General features: G+C 51.9%; 1 protein-coding gene and 1 long non-coding RNA gene across 4 annotated transcripts in view; one reads left to right on the top strand and one right to left on the bottom strand.

Annotated features, from left to right (window-relative positions):
• Positions 1 to 734: 734 nt before the first annotated feature.
• Positions 735 to 17,218, bottom strand: LOC125168819 (uncharacterized). The gene is made up of 3 exons (XR_007153311.1): positions 16,825 to 17,218; positions 14,963 to 15,073; positions 735 to 981 (listed from the first exon to the last, which is right to left on the bottom strand). It is a non-coding gene; the product is annotated as an uncharacterized LOC125168819 (long non-coding RNA).
• Positions 17,219 to 17,741: 523 nt separating this feature from the next.
• PRIMA1 (proline rich membrane anchor 1) overlaps positions 17,742 to 25,653 on the top strand; it is a 61,337-nt gene continuing 53,425 nt past the window's right edge. For 2 of the 3 annotated variants that reach the window (XM_047864683.1, XM_047864686.1), the window contains exons 1-2: positions 17,893 to 18,022; positions 18,699 to 18,824. In XM_047864683.1, coding sequence (XP_047720639.1) covers positions 18,732 to 18,824 — 93 coding nt within the window. In that variant the 5' untranslated portion in view covers positions 17,893 to 18,022; positions 18,699 to 18,731. Of the gene's footprint in view, positions 17,869 to 17,892; positions 18,023 to 18,698; positions 18,825 to 25,653 lie in introns of those variants that run through there. The other variant, XM_047864685.1, reaches the window with a different exon arrangement.

Genomic DNA, 25,653 nt, shown 5'->3' with positions numbered 1-25,653 from the left:
TTTAGAGACCAGGGCCTGGTCTTAGAAAACTGGCTCCTTTGGTGGAGGCCCTGAGACCCCCCACTCTAGATGCAGTATACATCACGGACAGGACACCTGGGATCTTATCCAATCTGCCTTTCAAACCTGAGGCTGCCAATTTCCCAGATCCATCCACCAAGCTGAATTTTCTTAGGCATGGACACTGGCCCAAATTGGGTGCAGGTGCATTTCAATACCTGGACACTGGGTGTGGCTCATGGGATCTGCCCTTAGGGCCAGTCCAGCAGGCCAAAACAGCCTTGCCACTTTCCCCTTCCCCAAGCTTATGACCAAGTTCCCAGCCTGCTTCACGGCCAAGAGAGGGTAACAGCATGAATTCCCCATTTGGCCCACCCACAGTGACAAAGTCTACCCAATAAGTGATTAATTACATATTTTAATTGGCTTGGTGACCACCACCATCCTGGGCTGCCTCCCCAATTCTTTTCCTCCCATCATCCTCTTTAGTTTTTATAAAAGGTGGGATTACATGGAAGCATCAAGGGTATGACTCTTATTGTGGGTGAGAAAGTCCACGTAGAGACATGGTTATCTTGTTAAGGCCATAAGAGGAAATCAATGCCCTTTAGAGCAAAGTTGAGGCTCCCCTATGGAGAGGATGGTGTTCCCATTACTATGGCGGCAAATCAAACATGGCGGCATAAGATAGCCCTTTGCTCATCGATTCTGTAGGTCAGGGATTTGGGAAGAGCTCAGCTGCAGTTCTTGCTTGGATCCCCTGATAGGTGCAGTCAGATGTCGGTGGCAGCTGCCATGTGAAGGCTTGATGGGGGCTGGAGGATCCTCTTCTAAAGTGGATCAGTCATGTGGCTGGCACGTTGGCACTGGCTGTTGGCCAAGAGTCTTGGTTTCTTCTCCGTGAAGCTGCTTGAGTGTTGCTCTCCTGGCGTGGCAGTTGGCTTCCTCCAGAGTAAGATATCCAAGAGGCCAAGCTGGAAGCTGCAAGAAACAAGCTCCCTTTTATGGCCTAGTCTTAGAGGTCACACACTGTCACTTTCACCATATCGTAAGGGTGACCCAGGCCAGACACGATCCATTGTGGGAAGAGGCCACACAAACACATGACTACCAGGAGACAATACTCATCGGGGCCATCTTGGGTTCTGGCTTCCATAGATGTCATTCCCAAGAAGAAAGAAGGATCCCCCCCAGGTGGGAATGAAAACAATGGGATCCAAAAGGAGGTGCCACATCCCTCCCGAGGTTCTAGATTTAGAGGTGTCGAGATGTCCAGCCATGCTCTCCTAAACTGTGGGTGCCATATAGTGCTCACCGCATGAAATTAGACTGCGGTCTGATGCCAGCCGCAGCTTTGGTGAACAGTTCCTGGTCACGCTGCATAGTCCCACCTACAGTGCCAGCTACATTTTGCTCTCCTGCCTGGTGTTTGCTTGGCCCCCACACGGGGCAGCCCAGAAGTACAGAAGGGTTAACCCCTACCAATGGGAGTCAATGGATCCAAGCCCTAGCCCCTCTTAATTCCCAGAAACAATTCTGAGGCTCACTCTACCCCGTTTCTTGAGGGCGCCCGGTGGACATGAGCCCCAGTTGCCCACAGCAGCCCAGTCACGCCCTCACAGCTGCCCTTGTTCTCCTTGTCTGTCTCTCCCTCCCTATTCTCTCCCTTTAAGAACCAATTCCATCCATCCAACTGCTCGACTCTACTTTCCGGGGAACCTAAACTAAGACAGCCATCTTCCCCTCATTTCCTTGTGGGTCCCATTTTCTAAATTCATAATATTCTCAGCTGCTTCTCCTAGTCAGCAGACACTTTTTAAACACTTGATCTGCACCAGGCACTGGGACTCAAAGGAAAACCAGACATGATGTCAGCCCCAAAAGACCTCAGCCTCACGCACGCCAGTCCTAGACAGGGGAGTCGAAGATTGGAGCGTGGACCCAGTGTCCCAGGCAAGGACCTCATGTCCCAGGATGTGACAGGAACCCAGAAGAGGGGTCTCAAAATCAGACATGGGTCTGGGAAGTCTTAGATCATTTATATTTGAGCTGAGAGGTAGGGAGGATGAAAAGTCATTAATGAAACAAAGCAAGGGGTGAGGTTCATTTGGCCCAAGGGAAATGCTCGAGAGAAACAAAAGGGAACGACATTGTCAAGAAACTACTGCTAAGGCTCGTGGCTGAACACTTCTGGAGAGCTTTTCCAAATGCCCAGTCCTCCATGGATTATTTTATGCAATCCTCATAACAGCTTTGTGTTATATGCATAATTATCCCCATTTTATTTTTTTCAAAGTTTATTTATTTATTTTGAGAGGGGGAAAGGGGCAGAGAGAGAGAGAATCCCAAGCAGCCTCTGCAATTACACTGAGATTACAACATGGACTCGAACCCACGGACCCGTGAGATCATGATCTGAGCCAAAATCAGGAGTCAGAGGCTTACCTGACTGAGCCACTCAGGCACCCTGATGATCCCCATTTTATAGATGGGAAAATGTAGGCAAGGGTTAAGTAGCTTGCCTGTGGTGACCCAGCTAGCAAATGGCAGAACTATAATTCAGACAAACACGGATCAATCTGACTCTACATCCCAAGGTCTTAAGCCCAGAGCGTGTCTGCCTCTCGGGTCAGTGGTGCGTGTGGAGAGGCGGGGGCGGGGTGGGGAGGCAGAGCTGGAAAACAGCAGACTCTGAGAGCTGAAATGAGGGGGTGACAAGATCACATTTGGGATTTTCCAAAGATAATTTTGGGCGTTTCTAGGACATTCCCTTCCCTGCTCCAGAGGATGAGAAAAAGGTCCTTGTCCATACCGGGCCTAGAGGGGTAAAGGGCACACAGCATCCCCAGAAGCTGGAGTGCGGGTGGCGGCCGTTATTAACATGGTCCCCCTCCCGAGCCATGGCGACTTTGTCCCAGCGAGGTTCGGCAACACCTCCCCACTCAAGCAACTGCGCCCCCCCCCCCAATACTAACCTTCCAGGGTCTAGGATTTTATTATGGACAGTGACATGCTCTTTCAGGTTTCTCCCTCTTGGAAAGCATAACAAGCATCACCTAATGAGCAACGAGGGCCTCCAGGGTGCAATGATATACACTATGACTATTTTTGACTCACTCTGCTCTTTTCCAGAACAATCTTAATTAAGTGGAAGGTGCCAGTAGCTCTAAAAGAATTTACCAACTGCCTCTCAAAGTAACTCTGATTAATAGCAAAGGCACAAAAGTGTCACCATAACCAGGTCACATGACATAATACAAATGACTGTCTGTTGCTATTTTTAAGTAATGTTTATTAGAATCCCTCGGCGCATAATAAATTTAATTTACGGCCGCTTGCAGCCCAACTTACACATGGCCTCCTGTGGCTTAGCTCATTAACACACTCAGGGAAGAAATGAGTTTTCTCTTGAATTCTCCCGTTCTATTTCTCCTTTCTGATAAGGCCAGATTGTGAAACTCTTCGGGAGAGAATTTCTCCATCGTCCCCAGTAAAAATCGGCTTAAATGCTCAATCTCTTTAATTATCACAGAAGTACACAGCACAAATTCACGTTAGGTGGCTCAGGGCGGAGCTGGAGGAAGAGACAGTGAATCATCCGTGCCCACGTGAGGGAGTGTGAACCCTCAGAAGGGAGGGCCAGAGTGGGAGGCCTGGAGAGGCCTGTGGGGACCAAGAATATTCCAGCTGGAGGGGTGGAAGCCTGTCAACAAATGCATCTATTGTCATTGGCCCTTCTAGAGAGCAGCAGGTGAGCTCTGATCTAGGAGGCCAGGGACCCAGGGTCTAATTCTGTTTCTGAGGTTGGATTAGAAGTCCTCTGAGGGCCTCCCATGCTGTTAACAGTCTGATTCTTTCCATTTCTTTTTTTTTTTTAAGTTTATTTATTGATTTTGACAGAGAGGATGTGTGAGCATGAGCAGGGGAGGGACAAAGAAAGAGGGAGGGAGAGAGAATCCCAAGCAGGTTCCTCACTGTCAGCACAGATCCCGACGTGGGGTCACAACCTCAGCCGAGATCAAGAGTCAGACGCTTAATGGACAGAGCCACCCAGGCACCCTTGATTCTTTCCATTTCTTGGCCTGAGGACCAAATTCAAAGATCAACATCTCAACCAAACTATCCTACAAGAACAGGAGTCTAGAAGCTTGTTCTGTAAAGAGCCAGATAGCAAATATTTTGGTCTTCGCAGGCCAAGAGGCTACATCAAGGATATAACAGAGATACTTACATAGTAAGAGGGAAGACGTTTTCACAAATTATTAATGATGAAATACGAAGTATAATATAGGAATTAAATATAATACTAATTAATTAATTACTAATTAATTAATTAAATTATAATAGCAGACTTAGGTCTACCAAGGAGAAGGATGGGATTCCTCTTATGGGACAGGATTTGTTTAATTGGGGTTCAAAGCTAATGTTTACTTACCTATCATCACCCTGATGGAAAATATTCATCTGTAATAACCGTTCTTAGCACACAAGGTGCATAAATCAGGTGGTGGGCTGGATTTGGCCTCCAGGCCATAGTTTGCCAACCACTAGCCTACGATAGTATCTAAGAGTATAAGATCGCATTCAGACTACCTGGGTTGAACCCTGGCTGCTCCAGTGATTAGTTGGCAAGTTATGTAATCTCTCTTTCTTTTTTTTTAATGTTTATTTTGTTTTTGAGAAAGAGACAGACAGATCGTGAACAGGGGAGGGGCAGAGAGAGAGGGAGACACCGAATCTGAAACGGGCTCCAGGCCCTGAGCTGTCAGCACAGAGCCCAACGTGGGGCTCGAACTCATGAACTGGAAAATCATGACCTGAGCTGAAGTCAGACGCTCAACCGACTGAGCCATCCAGCCACCCCTCACTTGGTGCCCCAAGTTATGTAATCTCTTGTATCAGCTATGTACCATCTCAATAAGGCTGCTAGACTTCAGTGGTCGATACTGAGAAGTATTTGCTTGGCTCCTGAATCTGCCGGACCCCCTGATCTGGGCTGGGTTCTGCAGATCTAGGTGGGCTTGCTCATGCCCCCGGAGGCAGTGCTGAAGGACTAAGCAGCTTTGCTGATCTTGGCGGGGCTCGCCCACAGGCCGGAGGTTGTTGCTTTGGCTGAACTAGGGTGGCCTCGGCTGGGAGGCCTTGAGCAACTCAACTCTGTTCCATAGCTCTTTCCACCTTCTGACAGGCTAGGCAGGCGTGTTCCTACCTCTGGGACACAGCAAAGGCGGGCATAAGAGGGAAGTATATAGCAGTCCAGGCCTTTCCAAAGAAGGAAGAAAGGTCTCAGATACACAACCTAACCTTATACCTTAAAGAGCTGGAAAAAGAACAGCAAACAAAACCCCAAACCCGCAGAAGACAGGAAAGAATAAAGATTAGAGCAGAAATCAATGCTATCGAAATCAAAACAGATCGATGAAACCAGGAGCTGGTTCTTTGAAAGAATTAACAAAATTGATAAACCACCAGCCAGTTTGATCAAAAAGAAAAAGGAAAGGACCCTAATAAATAAAATCAAGAATGAACAAGGAGAGATCACAACCAACACAGCAGAAATAAAAACAACAACAAGAGAATATTATGAGCAATTATACGCCAATGAAATGGGCAATCTGGAAGAAATGGACAAATTCCTAGAAATATATAAACTACCAAAACTGAAACAGGAAGAAATAGGCCAGGCCCTGTTCTTCATGCGGCCCCAGAAAGAGAAGCGAAAAGAAGACAGGGACAAACCCAGTGACGGGGCGCCCTCCAGGCTTCCGCTTGCCTCACACTGTCCAGTGTCCCATGGGTCCAGAACAGGGCCCAGGGGTCCAGACTCGGAGTGGGAGGGCAGTACCAAAGTCACAGGGCAAAGGGGTGGATGCCACAAGGGGTAGAATCACTGATGCAGACTCAACTGTTCTTTGCGTTTTTCCCTATCTATGAAACGGTCAGCAACAGTAGCTTCCTTAAAAGGTGCCGTGAGGGCTCTTTCCGCCATGTGAGGATATAATGAGGAGTCTGTAACCCCCAAGAGAGCTCTCAGGAGCTGACCACGCTGCTACTGGGATCCCAGACTGCCATCCAGCCTCCAGAACTTTTCTGAGATGACAAATGCCTCCTGATACGAGCCTTCCGCCATACAAAGATTACTAGGTGATGTGCCCAGGATGATCCTCCCTGTATCAAAAACATGCTGAGAAGCGCCTGGGTGGCTCAGTCGGTTAAGCGTCTGACTTCAGCTCAGGTCATGATCTCGTGGTTTGCGAGTTCGAGCCCCGTATCGGTTCTGTGCTGACAGCTCAGAGCCTGGAGCCTGCTTCTGATTCTGTGTCTCCCTCTCTCTCTGCCCCTCCCCTGGCTCACACCCTGTCTCTCTCTCCCTCTCAAAAATAAATAAACATTAAAAAAAAACCATGTTGAAATGTCAGAACTTCAAGAAAGCAACAGGTCTCTCACTTTTCAGCTTGTGAACGGTTTCCTAGGAACGCTTTGTTTCCAGAACATCGGGAGGAACCCGTATGTGAGGTTTTGCTGAGCCTCCCTATGGAGAAAGCATACGTGAACATGAAGAAGACAGAGAGGAAAACAGAGCCGAGGAATGGAGACAGACCAAGTCCTCATTTTAACCCAGGAGCCAGCCACACCTGGAGGTTGTTTTATTTTTATGAGCTCATAAATTCCCTTTTTTTTTTGGCTTAACGCAATACGTTAGTGTTTCTGAAGTAATTCTAATTTTCAAAAGTTTCCAGCAGAATTGCATTATCAAACTGTTTTCCCAGGAAGCTGTATAAGTATCCCACCACCATCAAAGGCGTTTGAGTGCTTCTTCCATTGCGTTTCCAGCACGAAATGTTGTTACTTTGGGGGAAAAGAAAAAAGTTGCCATGAGGATAGAGGGAGTTACTATCGTAATGCCTTTAGAACACAGTCTGCCACTTAGTAAATAGCCAAGATGTCATTTTTATTGCCTGGTTTACCTACGTTTGGTATTAGCATCTTAATTCTAATAGCCTGGTAGCATCCATGCATGCTAAGGATCTAAAAATAAAAGTGCTTGGAAGAATGATTTACCCTAGGGCTCTTTCAAAGTGTCATCTATACTCAGGTAAGTGTGAACCATGGGGGCGCCTGGTGGCTCAGTCGGTGGAGCATCCAACTCTTGATTTCAGCTCAGGTTATGATCCCAGGGTCGTGGGATCAAGCCCTGCGTCAGGCTCTGCAGTGAGTGTGGAGCCTGCTTAAGATTCTCTCTCTTCTTCTGCCCCTCCCTTAACCCCCCCCCCACCACCAACTCAATTAAAAAAAAATTAAAAAAGAAAAATTCTTTTTTTTTTTTTTTTATTTTTTAAAATTTTTTTTTTTTTTCAACGTTTATTTGTTTTTGGGACAGAGAGAGACAGAGCATGAACGGGGGAGGGGCAGAGAGAGAGGCAGACACAGAATCGGAAACAGGCTCCAGGCTCTGAGCCATCAGCCCAGAGCCTGACGCGGGGCTCGAACTCACGGACCGCGAGATCGTGACCTGGTTGAAGTCGGACGCTTAACCGACTGCGCCACCCAGGCGCCCCAAAAAGAAAAATTCTTAAAAAAAAAAAAGTATGAATCACGGATGCAAGATGAGGTCTGGTAGGACCTCGTCTCGGTTCTCTGCTCCACCCATGAAGGAAGTACAGAGGGGCTGAGAGAGAATCTCGTCTTCCAGGGACACATTCTAGGTTGTCTGGCCCCACTCCATCTTGCATGGGCTGGCTGCTTCTTCTTAGACTCCTCTTTCCCTCTCCCCAAGCTCAGTGTCCCCGTTGGTTGGCTGTATGAAGGGTTTGCCTCCCTCCTAACTGTCCTCTTGGCCAGCTGCTGCCGTGGGGAACTCGCCCCCTCGCCCTGCCTCCCTGGCCTGAGGCTGTTGTCTGTTCTGTTCATCATGATTGTGTCAACGCGAGGGGCTTCTCAAGCCTCCCCTAAGGAGGTAGGTGTCTCCTTCTGCTTGGAGTAGGACCCAAAAAAGGGCCCACGTTATGGGAGGAAAAGGGAAATCTTTGAGTAAGTAAGTCCCTTGTAACATATGTAAGCGTCCTTCCCTCGACACTGCCTCTGGGGTTCCTGTTTCTTGTCCCATGTCCTGTGGGTGATATATCACTTTAAAGAAACCTAGCTTATGAAACTCTATAGTGAAATCGTCGAAAAGCTGTGAGAGAAATTGCTAGGTGTCTAGCTGTTCCCCAGCATCAATATGTCTGTTAATTACTCATAATGGATTTTCTGATTTTCAGCTGGGCACATGGCTACTCTAAATAGGAAATGTGTTTTCCAGCCTCCCTTGTACCTAGGCGTCGTCATGTGATTATGCCCAGGTCAGTAGGAGATAAGCAGAAGTGCCATTTGAAACTAGTGGCAAGTGACCCGAAAGGGAGGAACATAGCCTTCTTTCTCTCTTGCTTTTTCCTACTGGCTGGAATGTGAATCTGATGGCTGGAGTTCAAGCAGTCATATTGGACCATGGGGTGAAAAGAAACCTACATGCTGAAAATGGCAGATCAACAAGCTAGAAAGAGCCTTCACCCTGCTCTGTGGAGCACCACGATAGCCCCAAACTCCCTTTTGCCAGAAATAAACTTCTGTCATGTTTAAGCCTCTTCTGATCACTTCTAGGATTTGCATGGCACTTTAGAATCGACAAAACCCATTCCCATTTATGTTCTCTTGTGATCTCCCCAGGCAAAGAAAGTAATAGTGTTCTTCCCATTTTACAGATGAAGAAACTGAGGTTCAGGGAGTTTTAGATGATTGCCCAAGATCATACAGCTAGGCAAGAGCTGCTATCCCAACGTAGACTGGGTAACTCTAGGTGGAGGCTCTCAATCAGCACTTGGCTCCCATCTGCCCACGCCGTACGCACGTCCCCCTCCCCGGTGTTGCCAGTGTGTGTACAATGCCGTTCTCTTGCTTAAAACCCTTCCGTGCTTCCCCACTGCCCCCAGAGTGAATTCCAAACTCAAGAGTCCCACCCTGGTGGAACCTTTCCCTTGTGCAGGCTCGTCTCTGTTCTCTCTACTCTCCCCCGAGCCAGGCCCGAGAACACAGGCAGGAAACAACAGTCCTAAGATTCAAACCCAGCCCCGTTTGACACCAGAGTCAGTACGTTTTCCTCCTAAATCATGAGTCTCCCCATTGCTCATTATTCACCCAAGAGGGTAAAAGGACAGCTGGACAGGTCCCCCCTGCAACGCAGACTTCAGACAGCACAGAGGATGAACGAGCTTGGCGCGGTGTGGACACAGGGGAGGGGGTGTCAGCTGGGATCTGAAGTGAGGAGGACTCTGCCAGGAAGACAGAAGGAAAGCTTCCAGGCAGAGGAAATGGCTTGTGCAAAAGCAGGGAGGCATAACCAGCAATGTGTGCAGAAAACCGGTCTAGTGGGTCTAAAGCAGAAAGTACAATGGTGCCGAGACACCGCTGCACAGATCCTTCCTGCAAGTTTGCATCCTGTGCCCCCTTCTCCCTCAGTCCTTCCCACACCGTGTCTGTCATCACCTCAGCCCTTCTCTGCCTCCCTGCCAGCCCGGGAGCTCCTGGAGGGAGGACAAGGATCCTGTCTTGGGCAATTCTGATCCCCAGTGCCCGAGCCTGGGACACGACGTGCATTCTACACACGTTTGAGGAGTGCCTGAATAAGCACAGATTCTCTCAACCACATTTCAGGGACGATCAGACCAAATTAATCCTCCTACGTCACACTCTGAGATAGGCGCGCTCTTAGAAAAGTGATAATGAGTAGCTGAGTGTTGGGCCGGTCAACTCAGGGGTTCGTAGGAGCTCTTCCGGCTCCTGGATGGCTTCTGACATTTCTGACTAAAGTAAATGGCAAAATCCTCATTCCCTGAAATATGTACAAAGCTCACAGACAGACAGGTTTCCAGTCAGAAGCCATTCTGTGAAAATCCCAGTGTAAACACCAAGAAACAGAGTTCGGCAAGCTTGCCCCACGATGAAAAATCACCCAGACGGTCCATCATAAGACGCAAAATGGAAAACTTTGTAAATGGTTTTTCTTTTCATTCACTCGTCCATTCACTCATTCAGCAAATATGTACCAGGCCAGAGTAGGTCAATGCCATTCTATGGGGAGGTGAGGTGGCTTGGGCCTGCGGGTTTGAGAAGCAGGGAGCTGGCAGGAAGGGTAATAGGAGACGCGAGGTCCCTAGGCAAGGGGGACCCTTCCCCAGAGGTCCAGTGGCACGTGCTTTGAGCTGTCGCTCTCCAAGATTTCCGGAGCTATTACACATGGGGCGTTGTCAGGAGCCTGAACTCAAAGATGAATAAAACAGGGGCGTCTGGGTGGCTCAGCTAATTGAGTGTCTGACTCTTGATTTCAGCTCAGGTCACGGTCTCAAGGTTTGCGGGTTCAGGTCCCACATCGAGCTCTGCGTAAGCATGGAGCCTACTTGGGATCTCTCTCTCTCTCTCTCTCTCTCTCTCTCTCTCACAAAATAAATAAATAAACTTTAACAACAACAACAACAAACATGAGTCAAACACAGTCCCTGCCCCCCATGGTCCACACAATCAGGAGAGGAGGCAGCCTCGGTCAGATGGGGTTCCTATGAGGCCTGCCCCGCAAAGGCACGGGGATCAAAGCTTTACAAACTTTGTTTCTAGTATTCCCCGTTGTAGCCCAGCAAGGTGAACAACAGCATCCTTGTTTTAGAGTCAGGGAAACTGAGGCTCAGAGAGGTTAAGGGAGCTTTCCAGATTCCATTCAACTGACATCAAAACTGAGGTTCTCTCCACTAAGCCCGTGCTCTGCACACCCCTGACTGCATATGTCCCGATAACTAGAGTCCAGTAGGAGGGGTACCGTGATGGAGGGGTGCGTAAGACTGAGAGAAGGGAGCCCCAGGCTAAGCAGATGAAAGGAGAAGGCATTCTGGGTGGAGGAAACAGTGCGAGCAGGGCAGGGAGGTGGGAGAAGGTAGTTCTGGGGAACTGCAAGGACAAAGCACGAAGGGGCGAATGAGTGGGGAGGGGCTGGAGGGTGGTTGGGTGCTAAGATAGGGAGCCTTCTGGGGAGTTTTAATCAGGGAGGAGGGATGCCCCTATTTGTAGTTAGAACACATGTATATTTCTCCTCCCTCTAATACAATGTGAGATCTTGGAGAATAGGACCTATCTGCTTTACTCTGTCGGCTCCTGCTTGGTGTAGCATATGTTGGAGCTCAGTTGAGTGAGCTCTCCTGGCTGCGTTGGCATTTGGATTTCACTGGCCTGCCCGAACGGGTGGTCACCGAGTCAATCCAATCAAATGTCCTCTTGAGTCATATCTGTTCAGAGTCTCCGTTGGCATAGGAAAATGGCACTGGTCCAGATAATTTTTTTCCTGATAATTTTTTCCAAAATTTTAGTTTTTTCTTAGGGTTGAAGAAAAGATGACAAGGGGAAGAAGATGCAGGTGGTTTTATTTATTTATTTATTAAAAAAATTTTTTTTAAAACATTTATTTATTTTTGAGACAGAGAGAGACAAAGCATGAATGGGGGAGGGGCAGAGAGAGAGGGAGACACAGAATCGGAAGCAGCCTCCGGGCTCCGGGCCGTCAGCCCAGAGCCCGACGCGGGGCTCGAACTCACGGACCGCGAGATCGTGACCTGAGCTGAAGTCGGACGCTTAACCGACTGAGCCACCCAGGCGCCCCGAGGTGCAGGTGGTTTTAAAGTGAAGTTTAAAGTCTGGGCTTCTTTCTGACTCTCTTCCACATCCAAACATCTAAGTTCAAGGGATTTGGACCAAACTATTCTTGGGGAACAGAGTTAACTCAGAGTTTGGGGCAAGGCAAATCTACCCACCTGGCCCCACATAATGAGTCCTGCTCAGCTTCTAGGTGACTGGCTAGGGCGTGGGACCAAGCCGGGAAGGCCAAGTATGGCTGGCCAGGTCTCAGACAAAGCCTAGAGGAGATCGGGTTCCCCTTCCCCCATACCTGGTGGATCAGGAAAACGTCCTCTCTGGACAGAGTCGCAGCTGACCCATAAAATGTGACACTGACAATTACATATTTAATTCAAGCTTAAGTAATGAACAATTTGGCCAATCCCAATGTCTTTTTCGATAATTGCATGTTTATCTGCAGCATTTCAAAACATAATTAGCCTGCATGATCTCATGGTTCACTAATGAGTACTCGTAACGCGTTTCCTTTGGTTTTTTGTGCGTGTCTTACTCAAAAAAGATCCCTGATGTCAAGGAGCGCTCTTACAAAAGGGCAGCGTCTTTGCCCCTCTATCCTTCAAAATAATTAGGGATGGCCTTTTTTGAGCAGCTACTTTGTGCCAGGCCCAGTGCTTATATGAATCATCTGTTAATTCTTCCAAGAACGCTGAAATCTAATTACAGTTGACTGTTGAACAACATGGGTTTGAACTGCCCGGGGCCACTTATACAGATATTTTTCGATAAACACAGTACAGTACCATAAATGTATTTTCTCTCCCTTATGGTTTCCTTTTATAAACTTTTTTTTTTAAAGTTTATTGATTCATTTTGAGAGAGAGAGGGGGAGTGCGCATGAGTTGGGGAAGGGGAGAGAGACAGGAAGACAGAATCCCGAGCAGACCCCTCGCCGTCAGCAAAGAGCCGGACGTGGGGCGTGAACTCACGAACTGCGAGTTGAGTTTAGGGGAACACACTCAGTTCGTACCACCAGGGGTACTCTGCCCTGTGCCCACTCTGTGACCGTAAGCCTTGGTCCTCCTGGTAATCAAGGATGCTGCCAGTGCAGCCACTCTTCTCTGACTGTTGTGTCCTTAGCACGAGGAGCCCAGGAAACCCAGTACTTCTACACCTAGATTTGTGTATTCTAGCTATTGGAGACACTTCTTAGTTTGTTGTTGATTTTTTTTTTTCAAGAGAGAGCACACGCATGAGTGGAGGAGGCAGAGAGAGAGAGAGAGAGAGAGGAGAACAGAAGATCTGAACTGGGCTCCGTGCTGACAGCAAAGAGTCTGATATGGGGCTCGAACTCACGAACTATGGAATCATGACCTAAGCCAAAGTCGCAGGCTTAACTGACTGAGCCGCCCAGGCGCCCCTGGAGGCATTTCTATCGACTCACGCCTCATTCGGGAGAACGTTGCCGCAAATGCCGTGAGCCTCCATCTCCAAGTCGATGCCATGGCTGTGCCTTCAGCAGGCCATTCGGGAAACACAAGGCTGGCCAGAGAGAGAGGCTGGTTGACCTCCGGAGCATGGGTCATCCTATCCAACTAATTGCTGAGAGCTTCCTTGGCAACGATGTTCTCTGGTGAGTATTAATATGGGACAGAAACGTGCCCGAGCTCATGCCTCTACAGTTTTCCTGACCCCTATGCCCCTGGGTTTCTAGTCTCATTCTTTCCATGCTCCTAAACACTTACCCCTGCACACAGGAGCCAGTGTATGTCTGCACTTCAGGCCCCTCTCCTTCCGCCCCTGAACGCAGATGTGATGTAGCCGTGCCGTTCCCAACGGGCACCAACATATTGTGTTGATCTGTGTGTTGATGAGGCCCGGTGCCTTCTTGCTCCAACAGACTATTGTACAAAACTCCCCTTTGAGACTCCAGGTACGAGTTAAGGAAGAATCTCAGCAGAGTTGGGTGACAGAAGAATCGGGGCCATCTGTCTGGGTAATGTAACTGTTCCTTCTGGACCTGTTAGAGCCTGGTCCCGAGTGGACCACGTCCATCGCATGTCGGGTTGCTGCTGGTCGTGACTGATCTCAGGACTCAGTGGCATTGCGTGTCCTTCAAAGGGACCCAGCCTCCCCTTCAAGCCATGGGCTTTGCGCCGTGAAAAAACTCAGAACATTTTCCATTGCAGCAGCTGATGTCATCTTTTTGTTCTAACGTTCTTGATTATTTTAAAGAAAATTCATACAAATTGAGCAATAACCTTGTTAACTCTCCATCGATCTCCTCTCTAGTGACACCGTGATCTTCGAGCCATGGACGTAGACACCTACCGCTCAAGGCACCCTAACTGCCACTCCGGCTTTGTTTTCCATGTGGTCATCACATCCCCTTTGCCTCTCATGACCTAGAAGGCCAGCTGGCCTTGGATGCCAGGGAGTCAACTTCACCACCACTTCCGGTCATTGAACCCGGCCTTCCTTCCTTCGGAGGATCCACACCACTGAACTTCTCAAAGATGCTGCTGCTTCCCTGACTCCCACCTCCCACTGGGCTTTTCCCTCCAGCTCAGTGAAGAGAACGCCCTCAGGGCCACCCCAGGAAACTTAGCCGCAGGGTAGATTCTCAGGTCTTGGGATTCTAATATTTGCAGCTCTCTGGGCCCTCTGTTGTTTTTTTCAACATTGTGCCAAAGAAGTTCTGGCATCTCACCTTATTTCCTACAGGCTATTGTCATGAGAACCAGCACCGTGGTGCAAGGCACCTGCTGCCGTTAGGTCATTGCTTGGTCTCCAGGCCAAGAGGAGCTGTTTTTTTGTTTGTTTGTTTTCTGACAAAGGGAGAGAGAGATGCTTCTACCAGCCAGCAGATTTAGGGAGATCTGGGGGGGGGGGGGGGTCTAAGATTTTTCAGGGCTTGTCACCTAAATGTCTCTATTCCAGATCACAAGGTCCAACTCTCTCCCCATCAGAGCCCTGACTTGGACACAGGACACCTGCGTGGTTGCACGCCAAGACTCCTTGTCAGTTCTGCCACCCCACATACCCGTTCTGGAGCCTGACCTTCACACAGTCTGTCTTGCGGATGCCAGTTGGCAAATGGCTTCCCTGAGCCTATCGTTGGCTCTCCAGTGCTGTCAGAAGCCATCTAACCCCACAGTCCTTATGATTATCATTTCCCCCACGTCGATCACGCACGGCAGCCACGTGACCTTCCAAAGCCTGGCTTTCTACCTGCATCTCATTCCAAGTAGCCACGGGTGGAGCTTCAGAAATTGTAGGGTCGCTCTATGCCATATACGACCCTGCTTACCATCCGTAATGGGGCTCGTATTGCTTCCAGACAGATCGCAGTCCGGCTCCAACATTCCATCCTGAAGATCGGCTTTCTGGGGTCACTTGTGGTACCAATTGTCTGCAGTTCCTGGGGAGACAGAGCATGAAGCAATGCTTGCTTGCTAATCCTTTATTGAGGGGTACGACCCTCGGGCAACAGACGTGAGCGGGCAAGGGGAGTGGAACAAGCAAGGAACACGAGGCTGTGTGCTACTGAGCTGGCCATGTCTTCAGAAGAACACACTGCCGGTTGCCCAGTCGTGCCTACTCGAATCTCCTGACAGGCCCGGTGAGACCACTATGATCCAAGCACCGGATCTTTCCTCCTTTCACTGGTCAAAATTTGCCCTGCAGTTCTGAGCAGTTGCCCGGTCCCCTGTAGGCAGATCCCAGGGACTGTGGTGTGCGGTTGCCATTTGGGTCCAGCAAGGGTGAGAGGAACCCGAGCCCCGCCTCAGCCCTGCTATGGGGGGAGGGGGCCCATGCCAGAGGCTGTTCTTTGCCATAAGGCTGTGATGCTCCACAGTGTTAGGAAGGCCAGGAGGTTACGGAACCAGAGGTACACAGAGAGGGCCGAGCACAGGAGTCCTGAAGACCAGAATGTATAATGCAGTCCTTCCAACATATAAAACCTGCCCAGGTCCTTCCAAAGAACGGGACGACTGCCTGGGGCTCAGTCCTTCTCAATCCCAGGTGAGCGGCTGTGTGAGCCCGGACAAGTTCCTCACGTCTCTGAACCCGTCGAATGGAGCAATTACCTTCACCTCGAAGAGTTGTGAGAATGGCCTTAAATGTGATACGAAGAACGTTTTTTCAGTGGTAAAGAGCTCCGTGTACAAACATGACAGGTTGCTGTCACATCTAAAGACTGGAATCACAAACTGCACAAAATACCCTGACTGGCTTAAGTAGAAAGGCATTAGCATAATCAATGTTATTTTGACCTCAGCTGATGAATAGTGGCTCAATTTTGTGACTCATCCTTCTGCTTCAAACTATTAGTGAGAGAAAGTCACCTGGGAAGCCCCCTCTTTCAATATTTTCTTACCATCCCTCCTCCCTTCGTGGTTGTCGCACAGGACCGCACCGATATCTCCCTTGTGCCCTGGTGTATACCCCTCCTCAAATGCTCCGTCTGACCTTAGTAGGCACTCAAAGACACTGTGTAGGGAATGGATGAATGAGTGAGTGCACGAATGAATGAGTGAATGCACAAGCATCTCCACCTCTTTGCCCAAGGGATTCCCAACACTTGAAATACTCTCCCATTCCCAGAGGCCATTTTCATCTGGAAGCCTCGACTGCCTTCTGCCTCATCCACATTCCTCTACCCCTGCTTACAGCAGACCCCTCTCTTGCATCACAGCTGGAAGGCAGAATGGCCGATTTCATGATCTGTCTCCTTGACTGCACCCCAGGCTCGCGGGGGGGGGGAAGGCACAGAGTCCCATTCACGTTTCTCCCCCCATGTCTCCTTGGTTCAGATGTGGCTCTAAAGAGTTTACCCGGAGAATAGTCTTGGGTGAGCACTCTGCATGCAAGAGGTCCCTAGAAAACTGGTCGGAAAATTGGTCTGCAGGGCAGTTTACACTCGGGAGTGGGTGTCTATATGGGGTGATGCAGGGTGCCCACAGAGACTGTGAGAAGGAACTGAGTGAATGTTTCTTCAGTGAGTCAACTACAGTGTCTGACTCTCCACTCTCAGTCCTGGGCTCTTGGTTCCCTCCTTCCCCCCACCTAAGAACAGGATGGTCCACGCTTTGGGGGACCTTCTGGAAGGCCATCCATCAAAGCGCCTCCCAAGCGCTTACACCGGATAAACAGAGCGGCTGCGCGTACCTGCGGTGCGGTCTGGGAGGCCGGGGGCAGCGGGTTTGAACGAAACGTGGCAGGCTACTTCGCGACCGACTTGTTGACAATCTTGCCTCCAACAGAGGAGTTGGAGACGGTTGAGGAAAAGCGGTGGTGGAGAGGTCCTCCCCAGGGCCGCAGGCAGCTCCCTCCAAGACGCAGCGTGTGGTTGGAGAGGTCCCTGCCCTGAGACTACAGAAGGGACAACAGGGCCCTTGGCCCCGGGAGGGCCGGCTTGCCCCTTCGAGCCACGACACCCAGGGGACACTGCCGTTCCGAATGGGGCGGGGGAGGGGAGACAGTCCGCAAGGACGGAGCGCAGGAAGGGGTCTCCGCGAGTCAGTCCTTGCCCCCTTCCCGCCGCCCCGGAGAAACTCGGGGGAAGGGCGGGCGTGGCGCCAGACCCCCTGGGGCCGGGAGTCCTCTTCCTCGCGGGCGAATAAATAAATTATTAAGCTCCCAATACACAATAGCCTCGCTAGATGGAGACGAGGAATCACTGCAGCGGCGCTGGCGGCGACGGCGGGGAGCGCGGGCGGGAGCGCAGCTCCGGGCGGGAGGCGGGCGAGGCTCACGTCTGTTTTCCTTTTTCGTGCATTATTTATTTCGCCTCCGCCCGCGGCCCTGCTGCCCGAGCGGGCGCACCCGGGCAGCGCCTCCCGCGGGCCGGCGTGACGGACGAGGACGGCTCCGGCACCCCCGCGCCCCGGGCAGCCGCGCGGCGCCACCGGGAAGGGCGGGGATCCGGGGAGGCTCGCGCCGCCCGCTCCCGGCGGCTCGGAGGAGACTTTCCCCGCCCTCCCCTCCGCCTCGGCAGCCCGCCCCGGCCCCGGGCGCGGGGTGCCGCCCCTCCCGACCCGCGCGCGGCCGGGAGCAGCCCGGAGCCGCCGCGCCCTGCGCCCCGTGCGAGCGCGCCGCGCCCGGCCCCCGCTCGGCAGCCCGCGAGGCCCCAGCCGCGCGCAAACTTTTGCTCCAGTGCCCGGCGCTCCTCCCCGGCACGTGAAGCCCCCAGGCGCCCGCGCAGTCGCCAGGGTGAGGACCGAGGCCCCGCCTAGAGGGCGGGGGACCGGGGAGGCGGCTGGCTTTAAATGGGGGCCGTCCGGCGGCTCGGGGACAGTCTGCCGCGGGGGGAACGCGGACCTCCCTTCCCCGCGCCGAGGATCTGCTGGGGCCGCCGCCAGGCAAGGTGGCGTGAGGCACTGGAGGGGTGCGGGCGGAGAGGGAGGCCGGAGGGAGGCTCACGCCCTGAAGCGGGAGGCCCGGGCTGGGGAGAGCGCGCGAGGGCGAACGGGGTGCGCACGGAGGTGCCTATGTTGCAGTGTGCGCAGTGGGGGCCGGCGGGGCAGGGAGGGTGCACGCAGCGTGTGATTTCCCGGTGTTGTGCATGCAGGGTCAGCGAGTGTGCAGGCATGAGTCGGTGGGTGTGCACAGCCGTATCTGTGGGTGTGCAGGCAGGGTGAGCGGTGCCCGCCGGGTTTGAAGTGTGCTCACAGTGGGAGTGAGTTGTGCATGGCTGGGGAGGTTTCTGGGGAGATGCACTGGGCTAGGTTAAGTGTGCTTGGCTGTTTCTGGAGGTGTGCATGGAGCTAAAGTGTGCACGCAGGCTTCTGGGGGTGTGCACGGGGCCAAGGTATACACAGAGGGTTCTGGGGGTGTGCGCCAGGACAGAGTGTTCTGGGATGCCGGCTTCTGTGAGTGTGCACGAAGGGTCAGCGAATGTGCAAGCTGGAGTGAAGGGGCAGGCTTGGTTTATGAGGGTGCCCCAGGGTGCCCGCCCAACCGGGACTGCTACGTGTGCGGGTGCGCGCGGGAGACGGTGCCCGCGCGGCCTCCGCCTGACCAGGGCTTTGCTCCCCTGACAGTTCGCCCCGAGTGCGCGGGTGCCGCGGGCCGAGATGCTCCTCCGGGACTTGGTGCTGCGCCGTGGCTGCTGCTGGCCTTCTCTGCTGCTGCACTGCGCGCTCCACCCGCTCTGGGGCTTCGTGCAGGTGAGCGGCGGCAGGGGGTTGTGGGCTACTAGGCAGGGAGGTGCGGGCTCCGCGGGCTGGACCGGGGGTGGGGGTGGGGGGTGGCCCTGCTTCCTGCAGGCGCCCTCTGGTTGCCCCTGGGGAGAGTTTAGGAAAAGAAGAGGTGCAAGCCCTCCCGCTCTCCCCACCCCTCCATACTCCTGCCGTGAAAAGATGGGGCAAAACTCCAGGGGGAGGCCTCGGTCCTGGCGCGCTAAGGCCTGCAGGACAGGGCCTGGGAACAGAAAGGGCTTGGGAGTGCCTTCTTGATGACAACATTCTGTTGCAGAAATGCGGAAAAGAAACCGTAGAGCGCTAGCACACTTACAAAGAAAATGGTCCCAACAATATACATTCTCTATTTCCCACCAGAATCACTAGTAAACTTCCACTCGGGCTTCTTACACTGGAATTGACACAGCAGAGGCTGTGCTACTTGTAGGCGGCGGAGTTGGAGAAGTGCAGGGATGGTGCCCGGTGGCCACTGGTGGGGATGGAGGAAGGAGCTGTCTGTAAGGACTGCCTGGGGCTGGAGTCCTCACCCTGGGCCCCCTAGACCCCCAGGGCAGAGGCCAGGAGGCCAGCAGCTGGAGTTCTGTCAGTTGGGGTCAGGGAGAGGGTTAGGTGGCATGGCCCCTAGTAGCTCCCAGGATGCCCACGGTCAGTGGTACGGTGGAGTGGTGAAGTGGACTTTGGTGTCAGCGCTGAATTTGGAGCCCTGGCTCTGGCCCTTGCCGGCTCAGGACCTCAGGCAATGCCTCTCGGGGCCTCGGTTTCTTATTCCTCTCTGTGCTGTTACAAGACTTGGATGAGATCAAGCGAGTAAAGATCGCTTAAAGCCGTGCCTGGACCATAATCAACACTAAACGGTAGCTGCTGCGAGTAATTGATACTAGTAATGGTAATGCTGCTCTTCTGTCTGCATGGCCGGGCACTCTGTTGATCACGACAGAGTCTGTTGGAGATTTTTGAATTCTCAGTGGCTCAGCAGGCGCTGGAGGGCATTTTTATTGTTTTGAGCATTGAACCGCCCAACCCTGGGGTCTTTGCGTCGTCATGTTCTTCTGGTGGCATTTTGGGGGTCGGGGGTCGTTCGGATGGTTGCCCTGAACAGGGAGGGAGAAATCAAAGAAGAGAGGATAGGGGGAGGCCCCTTGCCAGTGTGCCGCGGTCCGTGAGCTGTCCCGAGTGATGGGGCCCCCCTGGGAACCAGCTGTCGTCTGTCCCGCTCAGATGGTGGCCTGGGTGATTATTGGGGAGCACCAGGGGTTCTCATGCCGGAAGGAGCGTGCTGGTTGTGTGGGTGGGTCAACCAGAGTCTGCCCCCCACCCTCAGCACCAGACTCCTCTTCTCCGCTCTCTTGTCTGGCTTGCCTCTGTCTCCCTCACCATTGTTTTCCTTTTGGAATTGACAGCTTTGTTTAATGTGTGAAACAGCAGTTATTAAACTCAGCTGTGCCGCCTCGGGATTCGGGGTTTTGTCACTTGTAAACACTCGGGCGGTTTGGGACCAGCTTCCCTTGTTCAACTTTTAGTGGAACCTCAGATGTTAAGTTCACTGTGTTTTTATATTCGTTTGTTTACCGTTTTCCCTAACACTTTTTTCAGCTGATATGTATAGACAGCCGCATGATGATGTTGTCAGTCTCCAAGACTGGAATTCTGTGGTGTCGACTAGCAAGACTGAGGCAGCAGACCCCCTGTCTCCCCACCATGACCACCAAAATAAATAATTTTGTGACAGCAGCTCAGTTTTTTTAACCACCTCTTTCAGCCAGGCCGTACTTACCCAGGCGTGTGTGTGTGTGTGTGTGTGTGTGTGTGTGTGTGTGTGTGTGTGTATGTGTGTGCACGCGCTTCAGATGCTGTTACTCAATACAAATCAATTTTTGTGAAAATCAATTAGAAAAGGAGTCCTCCAGACAAGTAAAATGGGTAAAATCTTGGCAGGAGGCTCTGGAAAAATTAATCTACAAATGATAAGGACCGAAGAGCCAGGGGAAGAGGGGCTTTAGAATGGATGGATCTGGTTGTCGAGCGGAAGAGCTGAATCCACGGGAACGGAGGGGAGAAGAGAAAAATACAAGTGCGCAAAGCCATGTATTTTCCTTTAAGTGGAGAGGTTAAAATCTGTCACATCATAGGAGTTCCTTGAATATAGAGAAAGAACTCAGAGCTATCTGTGTTTTCATAAGCATTCTGCCAGAAGAATCCCCCAAAGTTGTAAGCATTTGCGAGACGGAGACCGACATATCAAAGTGCTGTAATTAATAGGGTAATTGGTGAAGCAAGAGACCTGTGGTCCCCCCAAAGCACCAGGTTCCCACCTTGCAATCCGCCTGACGCCTCTGGCTGCCGCCCAGATGATAAGGAACTTAATCATTAAAGTCAGATGACATTTAAATTGCCACAAGGTTGGTGGGGGCATTCCCTAGCCTTTCCCCTTTCTTCTTTAATGTGTCTGGAATAGCGATTCTGAGCTTTTGTGATTTAGGGTTCTTCTAAGTTCACTTCCCGATGATTCCTTTTTTTTTGCAAGCAAAGAGGATGACAGGCTGGCAAATTTATTAGGTGTGACAGGAGTGTGTCTCATCAAGTTACTGTGGTGCTGGCCTGTCTCCATAAAAGATGCCAGAAGCCATCATCTTTGTGGGCGTCCTCCAGGGAGACAGGCTCTGATCCGGGCCAGTGGGTCTCTGTGCGCTAAAGAGGAGCCACCAGCAAGGCTGAGCTCATTTCATCAGTAGCATTTATTGGGCACCTACTGTTTGCCAGGCCCTTTGTGAAGTGCGGGGGGCATTCCCTGCCCTCATGGCACTGACAGTCTGGCACTGGAGAGATAATTAAGTAATGATAGGTAAGAGAACTCAGCAGGAGCAGACAGCTTGGAGATGAGACCCGATGGAGGGGTCAGAGAAGCCTGGCAGGTGGAGGGCTTCAGCTGAGGCATGAACAAGGACAAGATAGGAGCAGGATGCCATGTGAAGGAAGCCTCCAGGCAGAGGGAATAACCCTGAGCCCAGAGGAGAGAATGGGGCACTGGAAGAACCTTGGGGAGGGGAGGGAAGTCCCAGGTAAGGCTACTATTATAAGCCACTAGCATAGTGTCTTACAGCTTGGACTTGATCCTGAGGGCCATGGGAGCTGTCGAAGGTTTTCAGCAAGAAATGACATAATCTCAGCCTGGCATTTTAGAAATCTTGGTCCAGCCCCACTGACAAGATAGATTTGGATAGGTGGGGGTGAGGCAAGAGGCAAGGAGGCCGCGGAGGGGAGTAGTTGCCAGATTTAGCAGGTAAAGTTGCAGGACATCCCGTTAAACTTGAATTTCAAATCAACAGTGGCTCATGCTTTTAGTGTAAGTATATCCCATACGATATTTGGGACATACTTCTACTAAAAATTGCTGTTCGTCGAAAATTTCGCAAGGTGTCCTATATTTTATCTCACAATCCTAAGTCAGAGGCAGGTGCTGCCCTGGGAAGATACAATGGTGTCCTGGTTTAGGGCAGTAGTAGTGGGAGTGGGGAGACATTGATGGAGTTCAGGGCTATTCAGGAGGTAACATCCACCGACCCGAAAAGCTGCGCTGATTGGCCGGGAGTGAGCGGGAACCAGCAACCATGGAGCACCGTGGCCCCCAAACCACAGTGGCAGGTACCAAATCCAGGTGACTGTGGGACTTACCTGTCCCTCAGCCCACTGTCCATGACAGCAGCATTGACAAGATTCTGGCCCCAGGGGAATGCTTTAGAGCAGGGGCAGGAAGGCAGGGGACAGCAAAATGGGACCAGAAGTGGTCACAGGAAGTAATGGTGTCAGCTTTTGTTCGGCGGGCTTTAGGCAGGTCGTTGACCTCCCTGGGCCTCTGCCCATTTTTAGTCAAGTCCAGCCAAGAGCAGGTGACCTCGGGGGTAAGTTTCTTCTCCTTGTGGGACTCCCCACGATTCAAAGCAAGCAAGCCAGGTGTTGAGACAAGTTCCCAGTGCTGAGATTTGTTTTCTCTACTGGTCTAAACACAACAGCCGCCAATCTGCAGAACCCCCGAGGGGACCCAGAGTTGGGGAACAGAAGAGATCTTGTGTTTCTCCACTGGTGGGCAGACCATCCCCCAACACATCTTTTCATAGTGCACCAACTGAATGCAGGGCCCTGTGAAATCTTAGTGCGTTACTTAGCCTTTCTGGGTCTGTCGTCCCTACCCGAGCCCCCGCCCCAGCATCAGCACGGATGACAATACTTGCCTCTCTCCGTGATCTTCATGAGAGTGAAACGAGAGCCTGTTTCCCATGGCTGACACACAGTAGGGCTCAGGAAGTCTCACTTGGTCAGGACTAATAAAGCACAGACCCACCCACCACCTGCCTGCCCCAAACGCTCAAGGCTCAGTGTGGGCAGCAGACGTTACCAAACAGTGGGGAAAGTGCCCAGAGAGAAGGGTTTACGAGGTGAAGAAGCTACCCTGGGCAGATGGATCTATTTTCTGGGGTGGGGGTGGGGGACATGGGGCTCAGGAAGTTGGCAAGTAACCAGTCAAGAGAGGCTCGGTAGCCACAGGCTTGCACTGGACCACACCCCAGTGAGGGGCCCCAAGGGGGGGTCCACCCCCCAGGGAGAAGGACAGACAGCCAGACACCAAGGAACCATGGATTTTTTTTAAGTGCCATGCGTTCCTTTGTTCCCTCCCCCTTCAGCCTTGAAACTTGGCCCCGGCTCCCCCACTGATAATTTCATCGCATTAAACTCTCTTATACATCCGTACCCTTATATCCTCTCACAGAAAAATGGGTCATCGTGTTGGGCTGGGTTAAGCAGACGTGCTCCTCTTGAACTCTTGCATAAATTGCCCCTCGGAGAGAGGGAGAGTAATTGCTTTAGCAGTGGCATTGCTTGACGTTTGCACACTGGTGGAATCCAGCAGAGGAACGCCCTTGGAGGCCAGCGTTGGCAGAATGGAGCCTTCGAGCAACCCCCGCGGTCTTAGAAGGTCTTAGAAGGTCGGAACCAAGAGGAGGGCAGCTCAATGGCCACGGGAGAGCTGACAGGCGCACTGGTGAAGCTGCTATGCTACGAGTTAGGCATCTCCATGGACTGACTAGGAGAGGCCCACCATCTGAGGATCTGCCCTTCCCGGCGGGCGATGAGATTGCCTTTGGAGTTTGAAACTCACCCCATGGCCCTCTGAAAGCACTAAACGGTCGCGAGCAGCAGCTTCTTGGCCCGGTAGATATTAAGTTAGGGCTGTAAATCAGTCCACCTCCTGCTGCCATCCCCCAGTGGTCATTACCCAGCCTGTTCAAGGCCTCCAAGTGGGAAGGGAGTGTCGGAGCCCCGTGGGGTCTCTCTGCCGGGCCGGGGACACGCACAGAGGAGGAGGCTGCCTTGGGCCTCCAAAGGCCGTCTGCAAAATGCCTTTCCCGATGGCAGGCTGCATTGCGGGTGGCTGGTTGCAGAGAACCTGGGGTTTTGGGTTTTCTACTCCCCTGAGATGACAGCCAGAGAAGTTACGGTGGGCTTCGTTGAGGGTGACCGCCAACTCTTCCCTCCAGGCCGTTGAAGCCGCTTGTTCCCTGGGACAGGCACAGAGCCGGGGGCTTATGGGTTAGGGCCCTCTGCTGCAGGGAGGGACGCTGGCGGTGTGTCTAAGCCAGCAGTTCTCACGCGGGCTAAACAGTAGAAATCTGGCCCGGGGACATTAAAGAAAATAGTCATGCCCAGCTCCACCTGCAGAAATTTTGATTTAACCGGTCTTGGGAAAGGCTCCGGCACGAGTTTTTTTGTTGTTTTTTTTTAAAAGCTGCCCGGGAGGTTCTGATGTGCCATCAGGGTTTGGAACTACTGGTCAAGCACAGCCCCCGTCCTTGTTTACAAGTGACGTAATGAAGGCTGGTGTGGAAAGAGTACAGACCAGGAGTCAAGAGCTATGGATTCTGGTCCAGTTTTTAATACTCATCCATTCATCCATCCATCCGTCCATCCATCCATTCACCAAGTATTTACTGAATGCCAGGCATTCCCTTAGTGGCAGAAAATCCAAGGCCCAGCCGCCACCCCCATAGAGCTTATAGTCCAGTGGTGAAAACAGGTGGGAACCAGGCAATCACCCAAATGTAGATTTTTGCCCCACAGAGTGGAACCTGGTACCAGGAGAGCCTATAAAAGGAGAACTGACCTGGTCAGGCATGCTTTCCTGAGGAGGTGATAGCCACTCTGAGTAATGGACAAAGCGAGAGAAAGGTGTTGGAGAACATTCCGGGACACTGGAGCCGCAGATGCCAAGTGGAGGGGGAGGGGCGATGCATGGCCAGGGTCCAGGGAAGGCAGAGCGGAAGCTGAGAGCATGGGGTGCGGTGGGGCTGGAAACGTTGTCAGGGGCCTCCTGAGCACGGCCCTGTGGCCACATGATCTCCTGAGCTGTGGGCAAGCACTCGGGGATTGCTGGGAGGATGTGGATGGTTTGGTCCTGTGTTTCCCACAAGACCCCTCCGGCTCTCTTGCTCACATGGCCTGGGAAGGTAGGCTTCCTTCCTCAAGATGGGGGCACCTTGGCCTGAGTTGACGGAGGAAGGCTGGCAGGAGCTGTGGACAGAGAGAAGGCGAGGGCTTCTGGAGACTGGAAGAACGGTTGGCTAGGGTTACTGAGGAGGTAAAATCAGTATCCTGTCACCACATGGTGTGGGAACCTTGGGCAGCCACTTCTCCTGCCTGGGTCTCGGTTTCCTCATTTGTACAGGAGGGAAATTCTGAGAGTTAACCATCAAATTCTTGTCGACCTCTCATTAGTATCCAAGTTACTTGTCACGGCCTCAAC

The sequence above is a fragment of the Prionailurus viverrinus genome, chromosome B3 (genome assembly GCF_022837055.1).
Source record: "Prionailurus viverrinus isolate Anna chromosome B3, UM_Priviv_1.0, whole genome shotgun sequence".
Lineage (NCBI taxonomy): Eukaryota > Metazoa > Chordata > Mammalia > Carnivora > Felidae > Prionailurus > Prionailurus viverrinus.
The sequence above is the reverse complement of the archived record's forward strand: the minus strand, read 5'-3'. Positions and strand labels throughout refer to the sequence as shown.